The sequence below is a fragment of the Leptodactylus fuscus genome, chromosome 3 (genome assembly GCF_031893055.1).
Source record: "Leptodactylus fuscus isolate aLepFus1 chromosome 3, aLepFus1.hap2, whole genome shotgun sequence".
Taxonomy (NCBI): Eukaryota; Metazoa; Chordata; class Amphibia; order Anura; family Leptodactylidae; genus Leptodactylus; species Leptodactylus fuscus.
The window spans coordinates 107,819,769-107,839,886 of record NC_134267.1 but is presented as its reverse complement, the minus strand read 5'-3'; the positions used below and the strand labels follow the sequence as shown (position 1 = coordinate 107,839,886).

At 41.4% G+C, this 20,118-nt stretch overlaps 1 protein-coding gene across 1 annotated transcript; it reads right to left on the bottom strand.

Annotated features, from left to right (window-relative positions):
* Window positions 1-2,437: 2,437 nt before the first annotated feature.
* On the bottom strand, window positions 2,438-14,992 carry PPIL6 (peptidylprolyl isomerase like 6). Its single transcript, XM_075268170.1, has 8 exons — window positions 14,896-14,992; window positions 12,548-12,643; window positions 10,928-11,116; window positions 9,823-9,885; window positions 7,773-7,920; window positions 6,564-6,620; window positions 5,434-5,569; window positions 2,438-2,613 (listed from the first exon to the last, which is right to left on the bottom strand). Exons 1-8 carry the CDS (start codon window positions 14,974-14,976, stop codon window positions 2,502-2,504), a joined length of 882 nt encoding a protein of 293 aa, XP_075124271.1. The 5' UTR covers window positions 14,977-14,992; the 3' UTR covers window positions 2,438-2,501.
* Window positions 14,993-20,118: the final 5,126 nt, after the last annotated feature.

The window sequence follows — 20,118 nt, the reverse complement described above, 5'->3', positions numbered from 1 at the left end:
TTCATGTCCCCCCTCCATCTCTGCCCCCAGATTCATGTCCCCCATCTCTGCCCCCAGATTCATGTCTGCACATCTCTGCCCCCAGTGTCATGCCGTCCCCTCCTTCATCTGCCCCCAGATTCACGTTCCACCTCCACATTAAACTTACCTTCTCCTCCGCTCCCTCGCCGCTCTCTGCGTGTCTCTCTCGCTGACACATATGCGGCTGAAGCGAGGAGCTGACCTGTGTCAGCTCCTCGCTTCGCCGCTGCTACTGGCTTGTAGACGCGATGTGACACATCGATGTGTCACATCGCGTCTGCAAACCAGGAGCCGGCGGCAGCGGCGAAGCGAGGAGCTGACACAGGTCAGCTCCTCGCTTCAGCCGCATATGTGTCAGCGAGAGAGACACGCAGCGGCGAAGCGAGGAGCTGACCTGTGTCAGCTCCTTGCTTCAGCCGCATATGTGTTCAACTCAGATCTGCGTCCTCTGGACGCAGATCTGAGTTGAAATCGGGACATACCTCCCTCCAACCGGGACCGCGGGACAGTCACGATTTGGAAATCGGGACGGTTGGGAGGTATGCATATGTGGGGCTCTATCAGCATGATTTTGCTGATAGAGCCCCTTTAAGCATATGGAGGTGCATACTCAGTTAAAGCATTGATATTTATGCATATCCTAATACCAGTGCCCTCTTAAATTGGTCTCTAGGGGCGACTCAGGAGAAAATATATTCTAGGTTTGTCATATGACTTTCCTAGCATTTATAAGTGTTAGAATAACTTATAGTTTTGTGATAAAAGCTCCATTGCTATTTTTTTGTGGATTATCAATTAATTAAAAGTTAATATTTAGTCTATTTTATTTTTTTCTAAGTTTATTCAGTTCTCTGGAATGCATTACCTCAGTCAGTTTCACAGCTTCAAGTGCATCCTTAAAACAGATCTCTTGAGGCAGGCCCATAATATGTCCTAATCTAAGGCTGAGTTCACACAGAGTTTTTTGGTCAGGATTTTGAGGCCGAATTCACCTCAAAATCCTGACCAAAAAGATGGCTCCCATTGAAATCATTGGGAGCCGGTCAGTTCTCTTTCCCGGGAGCCGTTTGTTCCGGCTCCTGGTAAAAAGAATGAACATGCTCATTCTTCAGGCTGATTCACCTCACGAATCCGCCTGAAGTCTCACCCTCCTCCGGACTAGGCCCATTCATTGGGCCTAATCCAGAGCAGAGTGCGTGACTGGATGCTGGTGCACTGCGTCGGCATCCAGTCGCAGTTACCCGGTTTTTGGTTCGGATACTCCCATCCCCCACACTATCCCACAGAATGTGATGCCTTTATTGAAGTGTAACCCTGTATGCCCAGGCCCTATGGATCTGTGCATGAAAGAACACTGGCTGGTGACCAACTCATACAATATTATTTTATTTTTGTAACCTTATCTCATAAAAATGGATAGACCACTATATAAGCACTTTTACCTCTAGTCACCCCTTCTACCTCATAGACTGTAAGCTCTTGTGGGAAGGGCCCACACTCTCAATCCAGGTGGCGGCAATCCCAGGCAAAATGGCGGCGCCCATGCAACGGGACCTTGATGCCTAGGATCAGTGCAGGCACTCACTGTGGGCATCACTGCCAGGTCTCTGCTGTATAATACGGCTAAATACCTGACATCCACTAATATTATGGCGGATGTCATGTAGGAGGTTTATCAGCTACTGCTCCTGTGGTGCTGTCACGAGGGAACATCCTGTAAAGGAGGAATTAGTCCTTTTCGCTTCAAAATCCACCCCTTTACAATAGTGGTCTATGTAGACTGCTAGCTTTTTTTTTTTCTGCCAGCAGAAAAAAAGAAGCGACATGACCTTTCTTCAGGCATTTTCCGCCTGAAGAAAGCAATAGAAGTGAATGGGAGGCGAAAAACAACTTCTTGCAGATGTTGTTCCTGGTGAGATTCGAATTCAGGACTCCAGAGCTGCAAGGCTACAGTGCTAACCACTGAGCCACTGTGTTGCCCCGCCGTTTGTACATTCCTGGTCACTCTGTAAAAATATAGCCGTCTATTCCTGTGACTTTTTTCCTTTAAACTGTAGGAGTGTTTATAGATTGTGACTATAATAATGTTTTTAAAACTCGCTGTCAATTCCAGTAAGACGTTCATATCAGTATACAGAGTTATAGACATCCAGCAGATCATGTCATCTTTATGATTCATTATGGTTTCTAAAGCGTCTGCAAATATTGACTTTTTGTCCTGAGTTTTGTCCATGATTTTGAGCTCATGTTTTTTGTTTTTCTTAAATCAAACATATATTTCTGTGAGGAAAATGGAGAAATCTTTATTTAATTTTTAATCTTCGTTTATAGTATAAATGTAGGGAGAAAAATTAAATGCGAGTTACTCTTTAAAAACTAGTGGGCATGAAAAGCTCTATATAAATGTTCAGAGCGTTTATTATGTTCATAAGAGATTAAATGCTACTATTTATTTTGAATTCAAAGAAAATCTTTAGTCGTCAAGAAGTAAAAATGCCACAATCCATAATCGTGCAGTTTACTGTTGGTCTCTCATTGTAAGTTGTGATGTCCTCCATTTTCTGTAGCACCTCACTACCTTCAATCAGTTCTCTATAATGTAGAAAACAATTTCATTAGTGTCACTTGAAACATAGAGATATATCATGGTGGCAAACAGTAACGATTATCGGGTAGTACTTTCAATGGGTCCCCATATTATGCATACTCCAGGGAAGTTGACAGTCAATTTCAAAGAGGAATTCCAGTCAAAATCATCAAACAATCTGTTGTGAACAGCATGTGGCCTACTAAAGTGACAAGGCTTTATTTGTCATTCAATCCACAGTTTTCATGAAAAGTAGGTAAAACATTTCAATACTCATATAGGCTTCAAGAACAAGTCCTTTTACTTTTTTTGTATCAAAAGTCCTTCTCCCACTATATGTTCAGATAGTAGCCACATGGATTGCTGAGATGTAGTCAGTGTCCAACTACTTAATGCAATATGCAGTTCTGAAATCAAGTAAGGTAAGTTCAGATTCCAATAGAATATTTATATCAATTACTAGCAGGAGGACCCGGCTTCGCATGGTTATATTTCAGTATTAGTTTGTATAGTGACCCTGTAAGAATTGCTCAGTTTTGCAATGGTCTATTTGTAATGTCGTTTGTTTATGTGTCCATAAACGTCATGTGATCATATGTATCTCAGATTGGATATCAGTGAAAAACCTGTGATTGGTTGTTATGGATACCAGGAGTAAAGCTGTATGAATGTGACCTTGTGTAACAATGTCATCTACAGCACCCAGCCCCTTTAAAGCTCACCTATAGCAGTGAAGAAAAATGGCTGGGTTGTTATTGAAACCTGGAGTAAAGCTCTCATGTGTGATGGTGTGTGTTGAGCGATGTATCTAATCATCTGATGTGTGATAAAGTGCTGAACTGTGTATCTAATCCTCTGATGTGTGTTGGTGTGTGCTGAGCTGTGTATCTAATCCTCTGATGTGTGCTGAGTTTTGTATCTAATCCTCTGATGTGTGATACTTTGTGCTAAGCTGTATATCTAATCCTCTGATGTGTGATGATGTATTCTGAACTGTGTATCTAATCCTCTAATGTGTGCTGACCTGTGTATATAATCCTCTGATGTGTGCTGAGTTGTGTATCTATTCCTCTGATGTGTGATAGTGTGTATTGAGCTGTGTATCTAATCCTCTTATGTGTGATACTATGTCCTGAGCTGTGTATCTAATCCCCTGATTTGTGATGGTGTATGCTGAGCTGTGTATCTAATCCTCTGATGTGTGACATTGTGTGCTGAGCTTTGTATCTGGAGAAGGAGAGTGCACACAGTACAGGAGGAGTGGCTGTCTCACAGGAAGAAGCCATGGAGGTTAAGTATGTAATATGGGTCAGGGGTTGGGCTGAGTAGATAGGGAAGGAAATATAGGGTAGCTAGAGAGACAGGGAGGGGGTGTATGATGGGAGTGAGGAAGGCGGGGGAGAGAAGTGAGAGGTGTTAGGAAGTTACATAGCAGGAAGCAGAAGGATGTCAACAAAAATAGGAGACACTAGTAGCCATCAAAGACACCAACAAATCAGTTAAAACCCACTAAAAAGTATATAGGTATATTTATTAAACCATTAATAGCACCAATAGACATTAAAAAAAACAAAAAAAAAAACTAAACATTTTTTCCCATAAAACCTCTTTAAGGATTGGACATGGCACCAATGCTATAAGTTTCTTTATCCCCAATTGGTTCTATGCTACTCAGGGGCCTTGTGGAGACTCCCAGGCTTCCCACTGTAGGGATGCCATAAAATCTTTTTCAGGCAGAAAAAAAATTTGATGGACTATCCTCAGGATAGAAAATCAATATTAAACTACCCAATGTGAGAAGGTGACAGGCAGAGTGCTGGAATCACGGTATATCTCCTCTAGGTTTCTGACATATGTGTGGTCCAGGGCGGGTCTTGAGTGGACCTCAGCCCCAGGTGTAGGACCCAGGCTCATTACAGTGCCATAAAAAGCTGCAGAGCTTGCACTTCAAGGTAGATCCTGGGAGTGGGAGGAGGAAACTGGGTCTGCCCTGAAATAATGAGAGTCTGGTGAGACCATACTGTGCAGTTTCTTTGTTCATGTGGTTGCTAGTAAGCCACACATATAGTTAGTGAAGGTGAAGGTTTATTTACTTTACTCTTTTTCCAAATAAACTTGTTTTCATCAGACTTTGTGTACCTGTCTGTGACTGACTGGATCTGCACCATTGTCACACATTGCTAATAAATATTTGAATAAATATTATGGAAGTGTCCCCTTTAGAGATGAGCGAATACTATTCGAAACGGCCGTTTCAAATACCACACTAGAAATAAATTTCCTGCACTCAAATTAATGCTTCCAAAATATTGTGAACTTTTATTAACATCCGACAAAAACGTTTCGGTCTTATATAGACCTTCTTCAGTTTGTCGGTGGGGTATAGTGGAAAGTGGAAGCTTCTGAAAGGGTCCAGGTCAGAGGGTGCATGGCTATGAGAAGCCTTTTCCTGGCACCAAACTCCTTGACCGAGTGACGGCACATTAAGATTTTATCAAATACCACACTCCCATAGGAATGAAAGGCAGCGGCCGGCGCGCAGGGGGTTAAGCGGCCGGACGCTGGCTGCGTCCATTCATTCTTATGGAGCGAGGTATTCGAAACGTCTATTTCGAATACTATTCGCTCATCTCTAGTCCCATTAGAGTTGCAATTATACTGAAAAAAATATGCATTTTCTTAATACAATAAAATAATTATCTGTCAATCAAATCACATACATAGTTCAGCATACTCAAGTAGGAAATCTGTTATTTTTTTGCAGTATTTTTGTCTGCTGTGTGCTTTTTCTTGGATGAACAATTTTTTTTTACATAGGTACTTACCCAAATGCAACAAATTTTCTATCCAAATATGGAGTAGACTGCAGAGTGATATAGAACTGGGAACCATTTGAATGTCGCCCCTTATTAGCCATACCAAGAATTCCCCTCTTATTGTGAGGAACTGCATAATTTTCATCTGCAAAATAATTTTTCAGTAAGCAAAAAGTAAGAAAATCAAGCACAAAAAAAAATACATACAAATTTGGTATATTTCCTACACTATGTGATCAAAAGTATCCAGACACCTGGCTGAAAATGACTTACAAGTTCGTGGCGCCCTCCATCGGTAATGCCGGAATTCAGTATGGTTTTGGCCCACCCTTAGCCTTGATGACAGCTTCCACTCTTGCAGGCATACGTTCAATCAGGTGCTGGAAGGTTTCTTGGGGAATGGCAGCCCATTCTCCACGGAGTGCTGCACTTAGGAGAGGTATCGATGTAGGTCGGTGAGGCCTGGCACGAAGTCGGCGTTCCAAAACATCCCAAAGGTGTTCTATAGGATTCAAGTCAGGACTCTGTGCAGACCAGTCCATTACAGAGATGGTATTGTTGTGTAACCACTCCGCCACAGGCCGTGCAGTATGGACAGGTGCCCGATCGTGTTGAAAGATGCAATCGCCATCCCCGAATTGCTCTTCAACAGTGGGAAGCAAGAAGGTGTTTAAAACATCAATGTAGGCCTGTGCTGTGATAGTGCCATGCAAAACAACAAGGGGTGAAAGCCATTACCGATGGAGGGCGCCACGAACTTGTAAGTCATTTTCAGCCAAATGTCTGGATACTTTTGATCACATAGTGTAGCTATTGAGGCTGGTCACACAGTAATACCCACTTTCTGCCCTAGATGGTTACTAACTGCTGGTCTGAAGAATTCGCCAGGTTCTGGTTAACATAATGACCCTGGTCGGTAATTAATCATACTGCAATGTGATATGATCCGTAAGATTACCAGTAAGTGTAAACATAAATCTTTATAGTGTTAAAATGAGCCAGATTTATCACAGTAGTGGTGCTGTATGAAAACATTGGTATACATTATGCTTATGTATATATTGCTCATATTTTTCATATTAAGCAAAATAAGAAATACTTAAACAGTTACATAAAAAGTACATGACAGTTACAGTTACCTTCAAATATATCTCCAAAAATAGATTCTCCTCCATTTCCTTTTCCAGATGCTATATCTGTTTAAATAGAGATAAAACAATACCACTGAATTACTTTCTTAAATTATAATTTAATTGTATTAAATGTGCTGAAAAAGTGTATATCACTTTAGGAATAATTAAACGGAATCCCACTAGCCATCCTGTAGGGATGGCTAGTGGGATAGTGACCATACAGTACCTTTCTTTTGTGAAAGTGCAGTCTTACTGCTGAGAAATGTAACCTCTATTTCATAACCAAATGTGCTGTTTGGTGCACTCAGGGTGGGGTCATAACAGATAGTGCACCCACTTCCTTTCATTGTTGCCATCCAAACATAGAACGACTGATAAGTCCCATGGACAATGGGATGAACTATGTACTGTACATAGCATTCTGTATTATGAGTTAAGTATCTAGTTATGAATTTTCTTCCAGTTATGGTTTTTGTTCCTTGTAATGGGTATGTCTTGGTGTGTGTCTAATTAGTATGGTAATTTAAAATCCCTTCTACAGCACCCAGGTAACCAATTAACCCCTTCCGCCAATAGCATTATTTGATTTTCATTCTGTATCCCCGCATCCAAACCCCATAAGTATTTAAATTTTGTGTTCACAGAGCCATATGAGGGCATAATGGTGGTGGGATAAACTGTTCTTCATAATGGTACCATTTACTATTCTGTACAATGTACTAGGAAGGTGGAAAAAATTTGGTATGGGGTGGAATTGAAGAAAAAGTGCATTTGTGTGACTTTCTTATGGGCTTTGTTTTTATTGCATTTACTCTGTAGCCAAAACGATATATCACTTGTATTCTATGTTTTGGTATGATTCTAAGGATATCAAATGTATATGGCTCATTTACATTGTAACCCCTTAACAAACTTTGTAAAAAAATAATTTTTCTTAGTCACTATATTCTGACACCCGTAACAAAAGTAAACCTGTAAAGCTGGCTATAGACATCACTATTTTATGAGTAAATTTAAGTGAGAGATCTGAGGTTTCCTCTTACAGGAAGTGTTGGCAGACAGACAAGCCATCTTCTTAAGCTTAGAATGTTGACAGTTTGTGCCAAAATCATATATTGCATGATAAACATGCCATACCTTTAGCTGGCATTACATTTCAGCTCTGCTTGAAAAAAACCCCACATTTTAATACTTTAATACTTAGAATCTCTCTACCTCCCCCTTGTATCCAGCCATTCTTCACTATGCGGTGGAATGGTGAGCCTTTGTAATTCAATTTTAAGCCATTCTGAGAATCCCCAGCTTCTCCAGTGCACAAGAACTGGAAGTTTTTGCATGTTTTAGGGCATATATCTGTAAATAACTGAAATACAGATTTATTACTGAAAGGAAATACAGAGCCTATTTGGATATTAAAAGTGTATCAGTGTTTGTTCTTACACTCCTGTGACAAATATCCCAAAAGCAAACATTACATATTGCTGCAATGTTTTCTCTTTTCCTGATTTGTAAATTACATTAGTAAGAACAATTTACTATTGTTCAACCAGCTGAAAGCAGCGATCGCTCACTAATGGGGAATCCTATACCGGATTTCCCGTTAGCGATCCTGGCGACCGCACATGTGACAGCAGAGAGGGCTCTGCGTGCCCTCTCTGGCACACGTGCCATAGGTTTGCCATCACTGCCATATACCATACTGGATTCAAGTGTTTTGCTGACTTTAAGAAAGTACTTTACTAAAAAAAAATGTACTATGAGATTCTGAAACTATTTCACAAATGTTAAAACGAAACCTATGTAATGTGTTTCACTCAGGATGGGTTTTTGTCTCTACAGAACAGGTGTCTGCAGGAGAGGATTAAGACTACCTGGGCTGTGCGAAGATAGAGTTTTCATGGACTTTCATATGGGTTGATTATCAATGGAATGAGCATTCATAGAAATGCTTATTTCAATCAATTTCCAGTGTTAGGTTGGGTTTCTACCTTGTGTATGCAATGAGTACAACATGCACTTAGGATCAGTGGCTTAAGTACTGCCTTAGTAGCCGTAATGGCTGCCACAGGGTCCGAAACCTTAGAGAGCCTAGTGGGCAGTTGCTGCTTTTTTTTTTTCTTTTTTAATAGGCCCTATTTACTTACTGATCCCCGTTTCTGCTCACTGCCGCCTCCATTTCCCTTTCTGCCTGCCAGGGGCCCCCTGGGGAGAAGAAGGGGAAGTGGAGGTGGACGTGTGTATGAGTGGGGATTGGTAAGTAATGCCGCGGTCCTGTGGCAAGAGTATTTTTAGGGCAAAACCAAAATACTGCTATTTTACTCTGGGGTCCTTTTTTTTTTTTTTAAGAGTATAATGATCAAAAGGCCAGAGATGGTGACAAACATAAAAAACAGTGTTACTCGCCTCTCTTGCAGTCCAGTATTACTCCCTGCTGTCTTCGGGCCCCTGTAGTGACTTCACGTGAATCAGGATGGAGTTGCGACACATAATGAGGGCTTCATTCACATCTGCGCCTGACTCTCCGTTGAAGACTCCATCACAGATTCTGCCGAATTGGCAGAGAGAAAACTCCTGAATGGAGGACTTTCCACTCCAGTATAAATACAGTGGAAACCCGACAGACACACAGCAGACCCCCATTATAGTCTATGGTGTCTGGGGGTGTTCGCAGGTAACTGCTGTTTTAGTGGGCAGCCTCTCTGTAGTTCAGCTCCCCTAGTGGATCTGAACGGCGGAGAGCATGGCGCAAGTGATGTAGTATTAAGTAATAAGCTTTCATATGATGCTCCTAACTAAGCTTTCTGTTATTGAAAAGTCAAACTCTAAGCAGTTAAAACCTTAAACCAGCATAACCAACTTTACCATAGCTAGTTGCAGCAAAAAAATGGCAAATCCCATCCGCACAATGCAGAAAAAAATCCACAGTGGAAAAGCTTTGTTTTCAAAAACACGTGCGTTTTTGAAAATCACAGCATGTCAATTATGCCTGCAGAAATGCTGGTGTTCTCTATAATAAGGGTAGAAAATCTGCACAGAAAAACTCAGTTAAAACGCAATTAAAAAAGCTGTGATGCATTCTTTCCCCTGGATTTTTTTGCTGCATTTCACAACGTGTGGTCTTAGACTCAATATGGATTTACCTATCAAAAAATCCATTTAGGGTATAGTATAGTATAGTATAGTATAGTATAGCACTATTAGCCAAAGCAGAAAAACAAAGAAACATTTTCTGAATGTCAAATTAAATCAAAGTTAGAAGACCTACCTCAAAAAGTAATCTCCCTATTGGTTTATCCTGAATTGCAATGTCAAGGTATACCAACACATGCTGCAAAAAGAAAGTTACACTTGTCAAACATGTTAAAAAAAAAAAAAACAACTTGAGCTTTGTGCCATGGTAAGTAGGATTTCCTGCTGTTTATAAGCTACCAAATTTTATCTGAATTTTCATTTTATGGGATGTGTGGTACCAAAGATTTAGTTGAATAATAGATCTGCCCACATGTCCTCTGATCATTAGCAGACAGTCTTGGCTTTTTTCAGAACTCCCATACAAGTGAGTGGAAAGACCCATACGTGCATGGCCATCCCTATCTTCCCTGTGGCTGCAAAACTGGGGTTAGGACAGCCGTTCTCAAGATAGGTGCAGACCCCAGAGGTCAGAGGCACATCAATTGTGTATAGAGCCATAAGTGTTCTTATGTGGGAATATCATTTAAGGCCGGGGACCCACGGACCATAAACGCCGCGATTTGCCCACAAGGTAGATGCTGCGGGAAAAATCGCGGTGTACAGTGCAGGCAAAGTGGATGGAATTCATGCGAATCCCATTCCCACTTTGCGGAAAAGATCGCCGTGTGGACACACTGCTATTTGCAAAGCCGTCGCGGCTTTGCAAATCGCAGCATGTCAATTATATCTACGGAAACGCCAGCGGCGTTCCCATAGATATAATGTTAAGAGAAAGTCCGCAGAGGAAAACTCTGTGAACTTTCTCTTAAAAGCGCTGCAGAAAGAACTGCAATGCGTTCACGTAGCAGTTCTTCCCGCAGCGCTGTAGTGCTGCGGATACGGCCCGTGGGCCCTTATCCTAAGGCTAGATTCACACCAGCACCCAGTTTCCATTTGGGGATTCCGTCTCCGTGCTTGAAAAATGTGGAGAAAAGTCCTGCAAGCAAGAATTTTGCAGGCAGAAACTTGACAAACCTCATTATAGTCCATGGGTTTCCACAAGTAACCAGTTTTTATGCAGACTGGGTTTCCTCTTTTTCGTTAACTGAGCGCAGGTGTGAACTTAGTGTAAGACTGTATCTGTTAATGCTTTCTGTATAGTGCACTTAATTGGTGAATATTGGTACATATCCACTTACCTTAGTACTTTTCATATACTTTGTATAAAAGTCCTCTGCCAAAGCCTTGTACAGTGCCAAGGGTCTGTAGTCTTTGTAACCCCATGTATTATTAGCCCACATCTTGAGGGCCTTTTCATCACCTATGAACTCTCCATTTGCAAAGCACATGACATTAGAAGAAAATTCCCAAGTTTTGCCTTTAATTTCCTAAAAAAAATGAATTAAAATAAAAAAAGAACATAAGTGCACTCTATAATATAAAAAGACATACTGATAGGGAACTTACATTGAGCCCTATAAACTGCTTAGCTGCGCAGTGTCCATAATCCTCCTGCTCCCTTAGGAGTCACAATCAGGGTAAGTTCACACAGGGTAAAATGATATAAAAGGCTGTTACAATAAATTTGAACATTTATATATATATATACCTTCAGACTGTGCAAGTATTTTTTCCCGAGCTCGCAATGCACGGTGGGAGCTGGGTCTTTAAAGATGGTATCCACTGTAGTCACTAGGTCTCCGCTTAAGTACACAACAGAGACCTGGGGCTAATACTGGAGCTAGTGAACTCTGATCTCGACATTGTTTTACTATATGCTTCCCCCTCCCCAAAGGTCCCTGAAGTCGGCCCCACTAGCCCTGTACCTTCTCTGTTGCAGGACTTCTCCCTCGCGGCAAGGCCTTACTATGAAGGCACCCAGGCCTTTCATAGGAATATAGCTATTGAGGATGGTGTACAGGGATGGCATAAATAAAAAGTACACCTGGAAATATAAAAAAAGTTACAGGTGTCAAAAATGGCAACTCCAAGAATTTTGGTATTCCTGGAATCGACCCATAGACTATCGGTGGCATGTCATTTTCAGTGAATTCAGTAAAAATGAAGCCTGTAAAAAAGTAGTTTTTCCTCCAATTCCACCCCATTATGAATTTTTTTCAGCTTCCCCGAATATCCTATGGAATATTAAATGGCACCATTATGAAGTACAATTTGTCCCGCATAAAATTGAACGGAAAAATAAAACGTTATGGCTTTTGGAGGGTAGGGAGTCAAAAATGAAAAATGACTGCAGTGGGAAGGGGTTAATACTTAGGTTTACACAGAAGGTATTTAGTAGAATTTGGTCTGCACATGAAATCGCTACAACAACTTTATATGAAGCTTATCATGTGTGTAAACCCTCATAGGAAAGACAAGGCTGGTCTTTGGCTTTCTGCTGCAGGTTCCACAGCGCCAGTTATTGCAGAGGATTTTGATACGTAAAATCGCCTCAAATTCCTCTCCAAGTTCCACTGTGTAACTCTAACAGCAGGCCATTAAACTGTTCTGTATATTCCCTGTGCAGGAGGCTGTGCAATAGCATACAGAGTTGTACAGGTTGTAATGCACTAATATAATAAGAGAATAAACTCTGATTTATACAGGTAACGTCTTTCACTTACTTGCAGATGCGGCATACAAGCTAGCAAATATAAAACTGAATTGGATCAACTGGGGCACAACTACAATATATGTTGCATAGAATACAAAATAATGTCACTGTACAAGGGATAGTTGGGTTAACAGAACGGTATTACATTTGAATTCTATATTTTGCAATATAATTTTAGAAAAAGAGAGGAAGGAAGTGAACATACCTTTTTCTTTGTACATAAATACTCATGCCACGCACACTCAAGAAGTGGCATCACAACCGGGTCTTCAAAGTCAGCATCAAAAGAGTGTTTCAACATCTAGCAAAACAATTTATTACAATGACTAATGAAATCTGATCTGAGAATTCCATTGCACATCCCCAAATTAGATTTACTTTGTGGATAATATATCCTGCATACATCAGCTAAGAAAGCAGGTCCATGTGACAGATATGTTCACATGTAGTATTTGTTCTTAACCATAGCATATCCTGCTTTGCCACAACCCTGGAAAATGTACTATCAGGGTCAGTTCACATGTGAACCATCCGCGCGGGTTTTGACACAGAGAGAGACGCGGCGAAATTAATGAGCCGACATAGGAGGGTGCTGCCGCTATGCGGAAGCCGAGGCGCGGTTTCCACCTGAAGGTAGGACATGTCGCTTCTTTTCTCCGCTAGCAGCAGCCCGCCGCTAGCGGAAAAAAGAAGCCCGGCGGTCTGCATAGACCACCATTGTAAAGGGGCAGATTTTGAAGCGAAATCCGCTGTCAAAATCCGCCCCTGTGCCCATGTGTGAACGAGCCCTCAGGCTCAAGCCCCACGTAGCGGGCTGCAGTAAGTAAAAAGCACTGTGGGAAAATCTGGGGCAGCAACGTATCATGGTTTTCCCCATAGTGTTTTTCCCAGAGGTTTACTCTGCAGACTTTCTGCTTCAATTATACTTATAGGGAAACTGTTGACGTCTCCGTAGGTATTATTGACATGCTGTGATTTCTAAAATCGCAACTCTTTTGGAAATCGCAGCATATCTGCTGCTGTATTTTTTTGTAAGGTGTGGATGGGATTCGCGTCTTTTTTCCTACCTGCAGTTTTGATGGCTATAACATTTTTTCATTTGGGTTATTCAACTATTATTGTCTCTTGTTTTCAGTGACACATAGGGCTTTATTTTTATGTTTTCATGTTTTTTCATTTTTCAAAATTATTTTACTTTTTCTTTTATATGTATTTTTTTTTCACATTGTGTCTCTATAAGTCATAATAGACCTTTGGGGGCACTTTGTCAGTTCTTTTTTTGTGGGGCAGCTAATTTTGCCTGAAACTAGGACGGATATATTTATCCCCAGTTACAGTAGGAATGCAGCCTCCTGTCCATAAATGCAGAATTGATCAGCTCTAATAGTCTCTGATCCCCAGCAGATCGTGTGAATGCTAGTTCAGAGGGGAGCCGAATCATGGTGGTTCCCATAGCTGTATACAGAGCACTCATTGAGATCTGTGTACACAATGATATAGGAGTTATGGCTGTTGCAGTTCCCAGTTCTGCCGCACCATGATTTAGTGCACATGCTTAACACTGCAAAGATGTATAGGAACGTTCTTGCAGAGTTAAGAGTGGGTCACCCAGACATATACAGTCTATGAGTGGTCTGGAACTGTTTAAAGTGTAAAGTTTTTTGTTTTTTTTTATGTGCTACTGGCTCTGTGGATGCTCGCTGAACATTTTTATAATATACTTTAGTGAACTATCTTAGGGCGCTTTCACACCTTCGCACCAGTTTGTGCAATCCGGACGGTTTCCATCTTCAGCACCTGCGAAACTAGACAGGAGATGGAAACCCGGCGGTCAGTTTTCAAACCCATTCATTGAATGGGTTTGCAAAGGTGACTGCCCATGTGTGCTTTCTGCCTGTCTGCGAGGAAACAGTTGTTTTTTTTTTTTTAGCCGGACACAAAGTTGGACATGCAGGACTTTGTGTACAGTTAAAAAAAACGGTTTCCCCACGGACAGGCAGAAGACGTATATGCGCTGTCACCTTTGCAAACCCATTCAAGTGAATGGGTTTGAAAACTGATGGTTTCCGCCTCTTGTCCAGTTTCGTGGGTGCTGAAGACGGAAATCAGCCGGATTGCACAAACTGGACAACAAGCCCTATGTGGGGCTCACAATCTACATAACAATAAAAAAAAAAAAACTGGACAACGAGCGTGAGTGTGAAAGTGCCCTTACCAGCTCCACAACCCTGGGCACAAGGGTGGGAAAGCCAAGTCATCCTCACTATACTTTCACAATCCAGGTGCCTTTCCAATATACTTGCTGTGCTCAATGGGAATCTTCATTGAGATTACAATATGTAAACTTCGTCTTAAAAGGAGCCTCAGTGTCCATCACATGACACTTCTATCTTCTCCTGGGAGTAAGCAATGGCCAACATGAATCCCCTGAGCTCCGAATACCCCTAAGGGCCTAAGGGTCACTGTGTAAGACTCAGCTCCGTCCGCACATAGACCACTGGCCAGCGGCTGCCCCCCGAACAGGCTCCCTACAGCCTCAGCCCTCTCGTTTACCTCAGCTGCACATTTAGCAGTGTGGAAAGCGGGGTCACCGAGGAGCCCGACAACTTGTAGGCGCAGCCGCTCCGAGGCCATGACGTGCCTGTCACTGCTCTGCGCGTCCCTCAGCCTCCTGTTACCCGGGCAACGAGGAAGCGCCTTGATTTCTCGCTATGGACACACTGCAAGGTGTGACGTCACAGACGTTTCCTCAGGAGCCTTGAGAACGGAGAGAAGTCGATGTAAAGTGTCCATTGAAGGGCCTGAAGGCTGATACATGTGCCTTTACACATTGCATACAAATAGTGACACTGTAACTGGCGCTGGTGGCAGGTTAAAGCTCTCATCTAAGAATCGATCCGATTGGTTGGGTTTATGCTCCACTTTTTGGGGTACATTTGGGTTAGCACCTGATTTTTCTGTGTTCACAGGTTGCAGACACATCACATTTTATTAATGTGGTTTAACGGTCTATGGCCCCTCAACTGTGCAAAAAACTACTGTAAGTGTACAGGGGCTAATAGATCATACATGCCCAACTAAGGATTCTGGGTAAGGAATATGCAAATGATGCATTAACATGCAGGGAAATCCCTTCCAAAAGATAACATCAGAGTTTTCGTTTTCTATAAAGGAGCATTTATTTGCATATTTGGAGGCATTCCTATGGCTATAGCACATCTATATCAGACCAAGCATATCACAGCCACAAATCATGTCCTTACAGAGGATCCATTAATCTGAATTTACAATATCATAGGTCCATATAATATCACTAGTTGGGGTCATTAGACCCCTGGTCAAGACAGGATTTATAGATGTAATACAGACTATAAAATGTGGATGTATAAGGGCTCATTCACACGGGGCAAGAGGGGGTGGATTATGGCGCTGAATCCACGTCATAATCCGCCCCTTCACAATGGAGGTCTATGTAGACCGCTAGCGCACTTTTTTCTGTGAGCAGCATGTTGCCACTCACGGAAAAAAGAATCAACATACTCTTTCCTCAGGCAGATTCCGCGGCTAATTCAGCCGCGGTGTCCTCCTCGCGACAGCACCCTCCGGACTAGACCCATTCATTTGGGCCTAATCTGTAGCAGAAAGCTACGACAGAATATGACACGCGGAGTCCCCGTGTGAACTAGGCCTTATGACTGTATGAACTCAGCCTTCCATACTAATGCTCGCTATACACCAAAAATGACCTACTTTAAAAAATAAATATATATATATATATATATATATATATATATATATATATATATAAAACTTGAAAAGAAAAACAAACAACACAACTTTGTTTAAAAAGCACTATATGCAGCAGTTTTCACTCTGGCCACTAATCATAAACTGACACTTGACATTTCTGCAGGTATTTTCTTTGCAGCAGTCACCTAATTTACATCACAAACAAGACAGGCACAATTTGCAGTCATAACACTATTGACCCATTTTTGCATCCAGTACTGACAATAAATTATGTCGCTGCTTATTTACTTCCCTCCACAGAGCATGTGTAGAAATCTCTGCCATTAGTTGCCTCCTTGCCAGCTACTTTGTAGTTCAATCCCTGTTGCTAGCCAAGGTCCAGCCATAGATACATAAAATAAGCATGACAGATTACAGAGAATGGATGGAGAGGTTCTTTGCTCTCTTCACACAGTGAATATACAGGGGCTGTTTCTCCTCATATAACTGAAAACTACGCCGGCAAAGCACTGAACATTCTGCAAATCTCACAACGTATAATTTAACAAAAAAATCTTCTATGTACTTTTATCTAATTCTGGCTACTTGTGTGATTATATATGGGATATTATTCACAGACAGTAAGCAGTTTTCCTACCTTTGCTCATAAGATTTTTTTTTTTTTTTCAATTTTCACATTCTAGTCTTATGTATTTTCTTCTGCATTTGCAGTTCAGTGTCCCTAGATCTCCTATATTATGGTCACTTGGGATTTTCTCATCTATTTAATTGCTATTGTACACTTACTCCTGGCAGAAAGGTATAACAGTAATGGATAGTGAAGAGGGAGACTGCTCTTTATTGTACACCCACACAGCCTGAGAGACTAAAGAAAAGTGTGATACAGACATAGTGTAATTATTAGCAGCAGAAAAACTAATGAGATATCAAGTATGGCTTATACAGACATAGAAAAGACTGCAAGACCCTGCATATATTTCAACTTCATAAAAACTCAGGTATCCTATAAGGGTGCTAGGGACAACAAGGATTCCCTCCAAGTATGTTGTAGAGATCCAAATAATAGGTAAAAGATCAGGCCTCACAAAATCACACACACAGCTCATGGTGTGGCGGGAAAAAGGTAGTTTAAGTACAGTGTACCGACAAAGAACAGGTTGGACTAGTATAATTAGCATAACATGATTGGTTGTAAAATAGTTCTGGCACATGGCTATTGGATAAGGCACAATAGGAGCTACATCTCATTATACAGTCATGGCCAAGAGTTTTGAGAATTACACAAATATTATATTTTCATATGATCTGCTGCCCTCTGGTTTTTATGTGTGTTTGTCAGATGTTTTTACCACATACAGAAATATAATTGCAATCATATTATGAGTAACAAAAGCTTATATTGACAGAATGAGTTAATGCAGCAAGTCAATATTTGCAGTGTTGACCCTTCTTCAGGACCTCTGAAATTCTCCCTGGCATGCTCTCAACCAACTTCTGGACCAAATCCTGACTGATAGCAATCCATTCTTGCACAATCAATGCTTGAATTTTGTCAGAATTTGTAGGTTTTTGTTTGTCCACCCGTCTCTTGTCTTTCTAGTTAGAAACAACGAGTCTCTAACAAGGGGCAGTTCTCTGGTTGAGGAGGGATTACAACAGTCTTAAGGGGGTAGGGGAACCCACTTGGTCTGGATAGATTCTACCACCTACCCTCCCACTTTGATATGATCCAATTGTTTTTGTGTTACTCTATTGGCACAGTGGTGGTGGATTGAAACAGTTGGCAGTTGTCACAGAGGAAATGCCATTATGGATCTGAATGTCCAAGTTCCGATAAGCTTGCATTTAGGTCACCTTGTTAATTATATGGTTAAGAATTTGGTTATTATTATTATGGTGCCGGTCAATGAAGGTGTGGGGCGGGGCATCATTAAAAGCGTGGCTCAAAATGCTGAAATATAGTATCAACAATAGTCAAAATCAACCGATTCAAAAGGAGCTACGTATAAAGCTGCCCTGATAATCTACAGTTTTGGGGTTTTTTTTGTTTTTTTAATAGCGTTGCTAAGGAATTTTTTTTATTTAAAAAATATAAATTAATTAAAAAACCCACAAGCATCCTACTAATATTTTGTGTTTGGATGTTTGTTCCTCAATCACGCAAAAACGGCTGAGCAGATTTGAATGAAATTTGGCACATAGACTGTAACCTCGATTAAAACATAGGCTACTTTTTATCCCGGTAAATGACATGGCTACACTGTTATGAATTTATGTTCACATACTATATTATACTGCTCCTGCAGCAGCTTATCTCAGCTACGGCTGTTATCTCTCTGTGTAAACACACTTAACCCTCAGTGGATAGTCTACAAACATTTGCATATTACCTGATCTGCTTCAGGCAGTGCAGACAAACGGTCACGGGCAAACACCTTTAATCCAAATTGGTAGTTTGTAAATTTTAAACATGCCTGGAAAAAGAGAATCTAATTTGTCGCAAACAACGAGAGCTATGTAGGTAGCCAGAAGTCACACAGTTCTTCTCAAGCGGAGCAGAGGAGGATCATCGATGCCAACAACACATGCATTATATGGCATTGCAGCGAGCTGCTGAGATGCCGAAACAATTACAGGCACGGTGCGAAAAACAACTTCAGTGCCAGGCCAACTTGAGAGCTGCCGAAACGCCGGAGCAGGCGGATCATCAACACCAACAACACGCTCATTATATGGCGTCACAGTGAGTTGCTGAGATGCTGCAACAATTACGGACATAGTGCGAGGAATGAGTTCAGCGGCAGGCCAGCTTAAAAGTTGCCAAAACGCTGGAGCACGCGGATCATTAACGCCAACAACACGCTCATTATATGGCTTTCCAACGAGCTGCTGAAATGCCGGAACAATGACAGGCATGGTACGAGGAACAAGTTCAGCAACAGGACAGCTTAAGAGCTGCCGAAACGTCGGAGCAGGCAAAACATCGACACGCGCAATTTGCTGTATATAGGCGAATCATAGATGCCAACAACCTGCAGACAAAGTCACGGGCAGAGGCTAGTCAAGCCATATATCTCTTTGCCATCACATGCACAAACCAAACAAAAGATGAATTAACAAATATAGCTATTGAGTATTACTACTACAAGACAAATATTCCCACAATATAGTGATTAAGGCTAAGGCCCCATGTGGTGTCCCGCTGCAAAAGAAAGTTCACAGAAGGTTTCCTCTGCAGACTTTCTGCTTCAATTATGCCTATAGGCAAACTGCCGGTATTTCTGTAGGTATAATTGACATGCTGCGATTTCCAAACTGCAATAGTTTTGGAAATCGCGGAATGTCTGCTTCTTTTACAGAAAAGTGGAAATGGGATTCACTAGAATCCCACACACTTTGCTTTCAACTGCTATGCAACACTCAATCTCAATAAAGCAGGTTGTGGACATAAAAAGGTTTTTAATTCCAACTAGTAGGTGATATTAAGTGTGACATTTTATGGGATCTCCAGTCACACATTGTTATTTTGGTTGATCCAGCGCTCATTCCATAAGGATTACACCTGTTTCCAGAAGGACTGGACTGCTCCACAAGCCCACAGACATATAAACAGAAATTCAAATTTTTTTGGCCTTTTACGGAGACGTAAGATTTATGCAGTATCCCAAGTATAATCTTTATGTATCTGGCTGATGGCAAGGTTTAATACAGTACAGTAAACCCTAGATTATCTTGGGACCAGGTCATCATTCCTATATGTGCAGAATTGTAATCGTAGTAAAGGGTGCAAGTATTAGTAGAATAATACTATTTGCCCTTTGGAATTCAGGGGTAGGAAAATAGCTATACAGAAAAAGCAATATCTCATTCTTCAATGAATAGGGTCCTCCGGTATACAGTATGCAGGAAGCTGTTCATTTGTAGGAAGACAAAGTATGGAAATTAAATCATCAGGAGCATTTCTTGTAAAGTAGAGGGGAGTAGCTAGTTCACTAGTTGGGCCACAGTACGCAATCCCAACCTGTA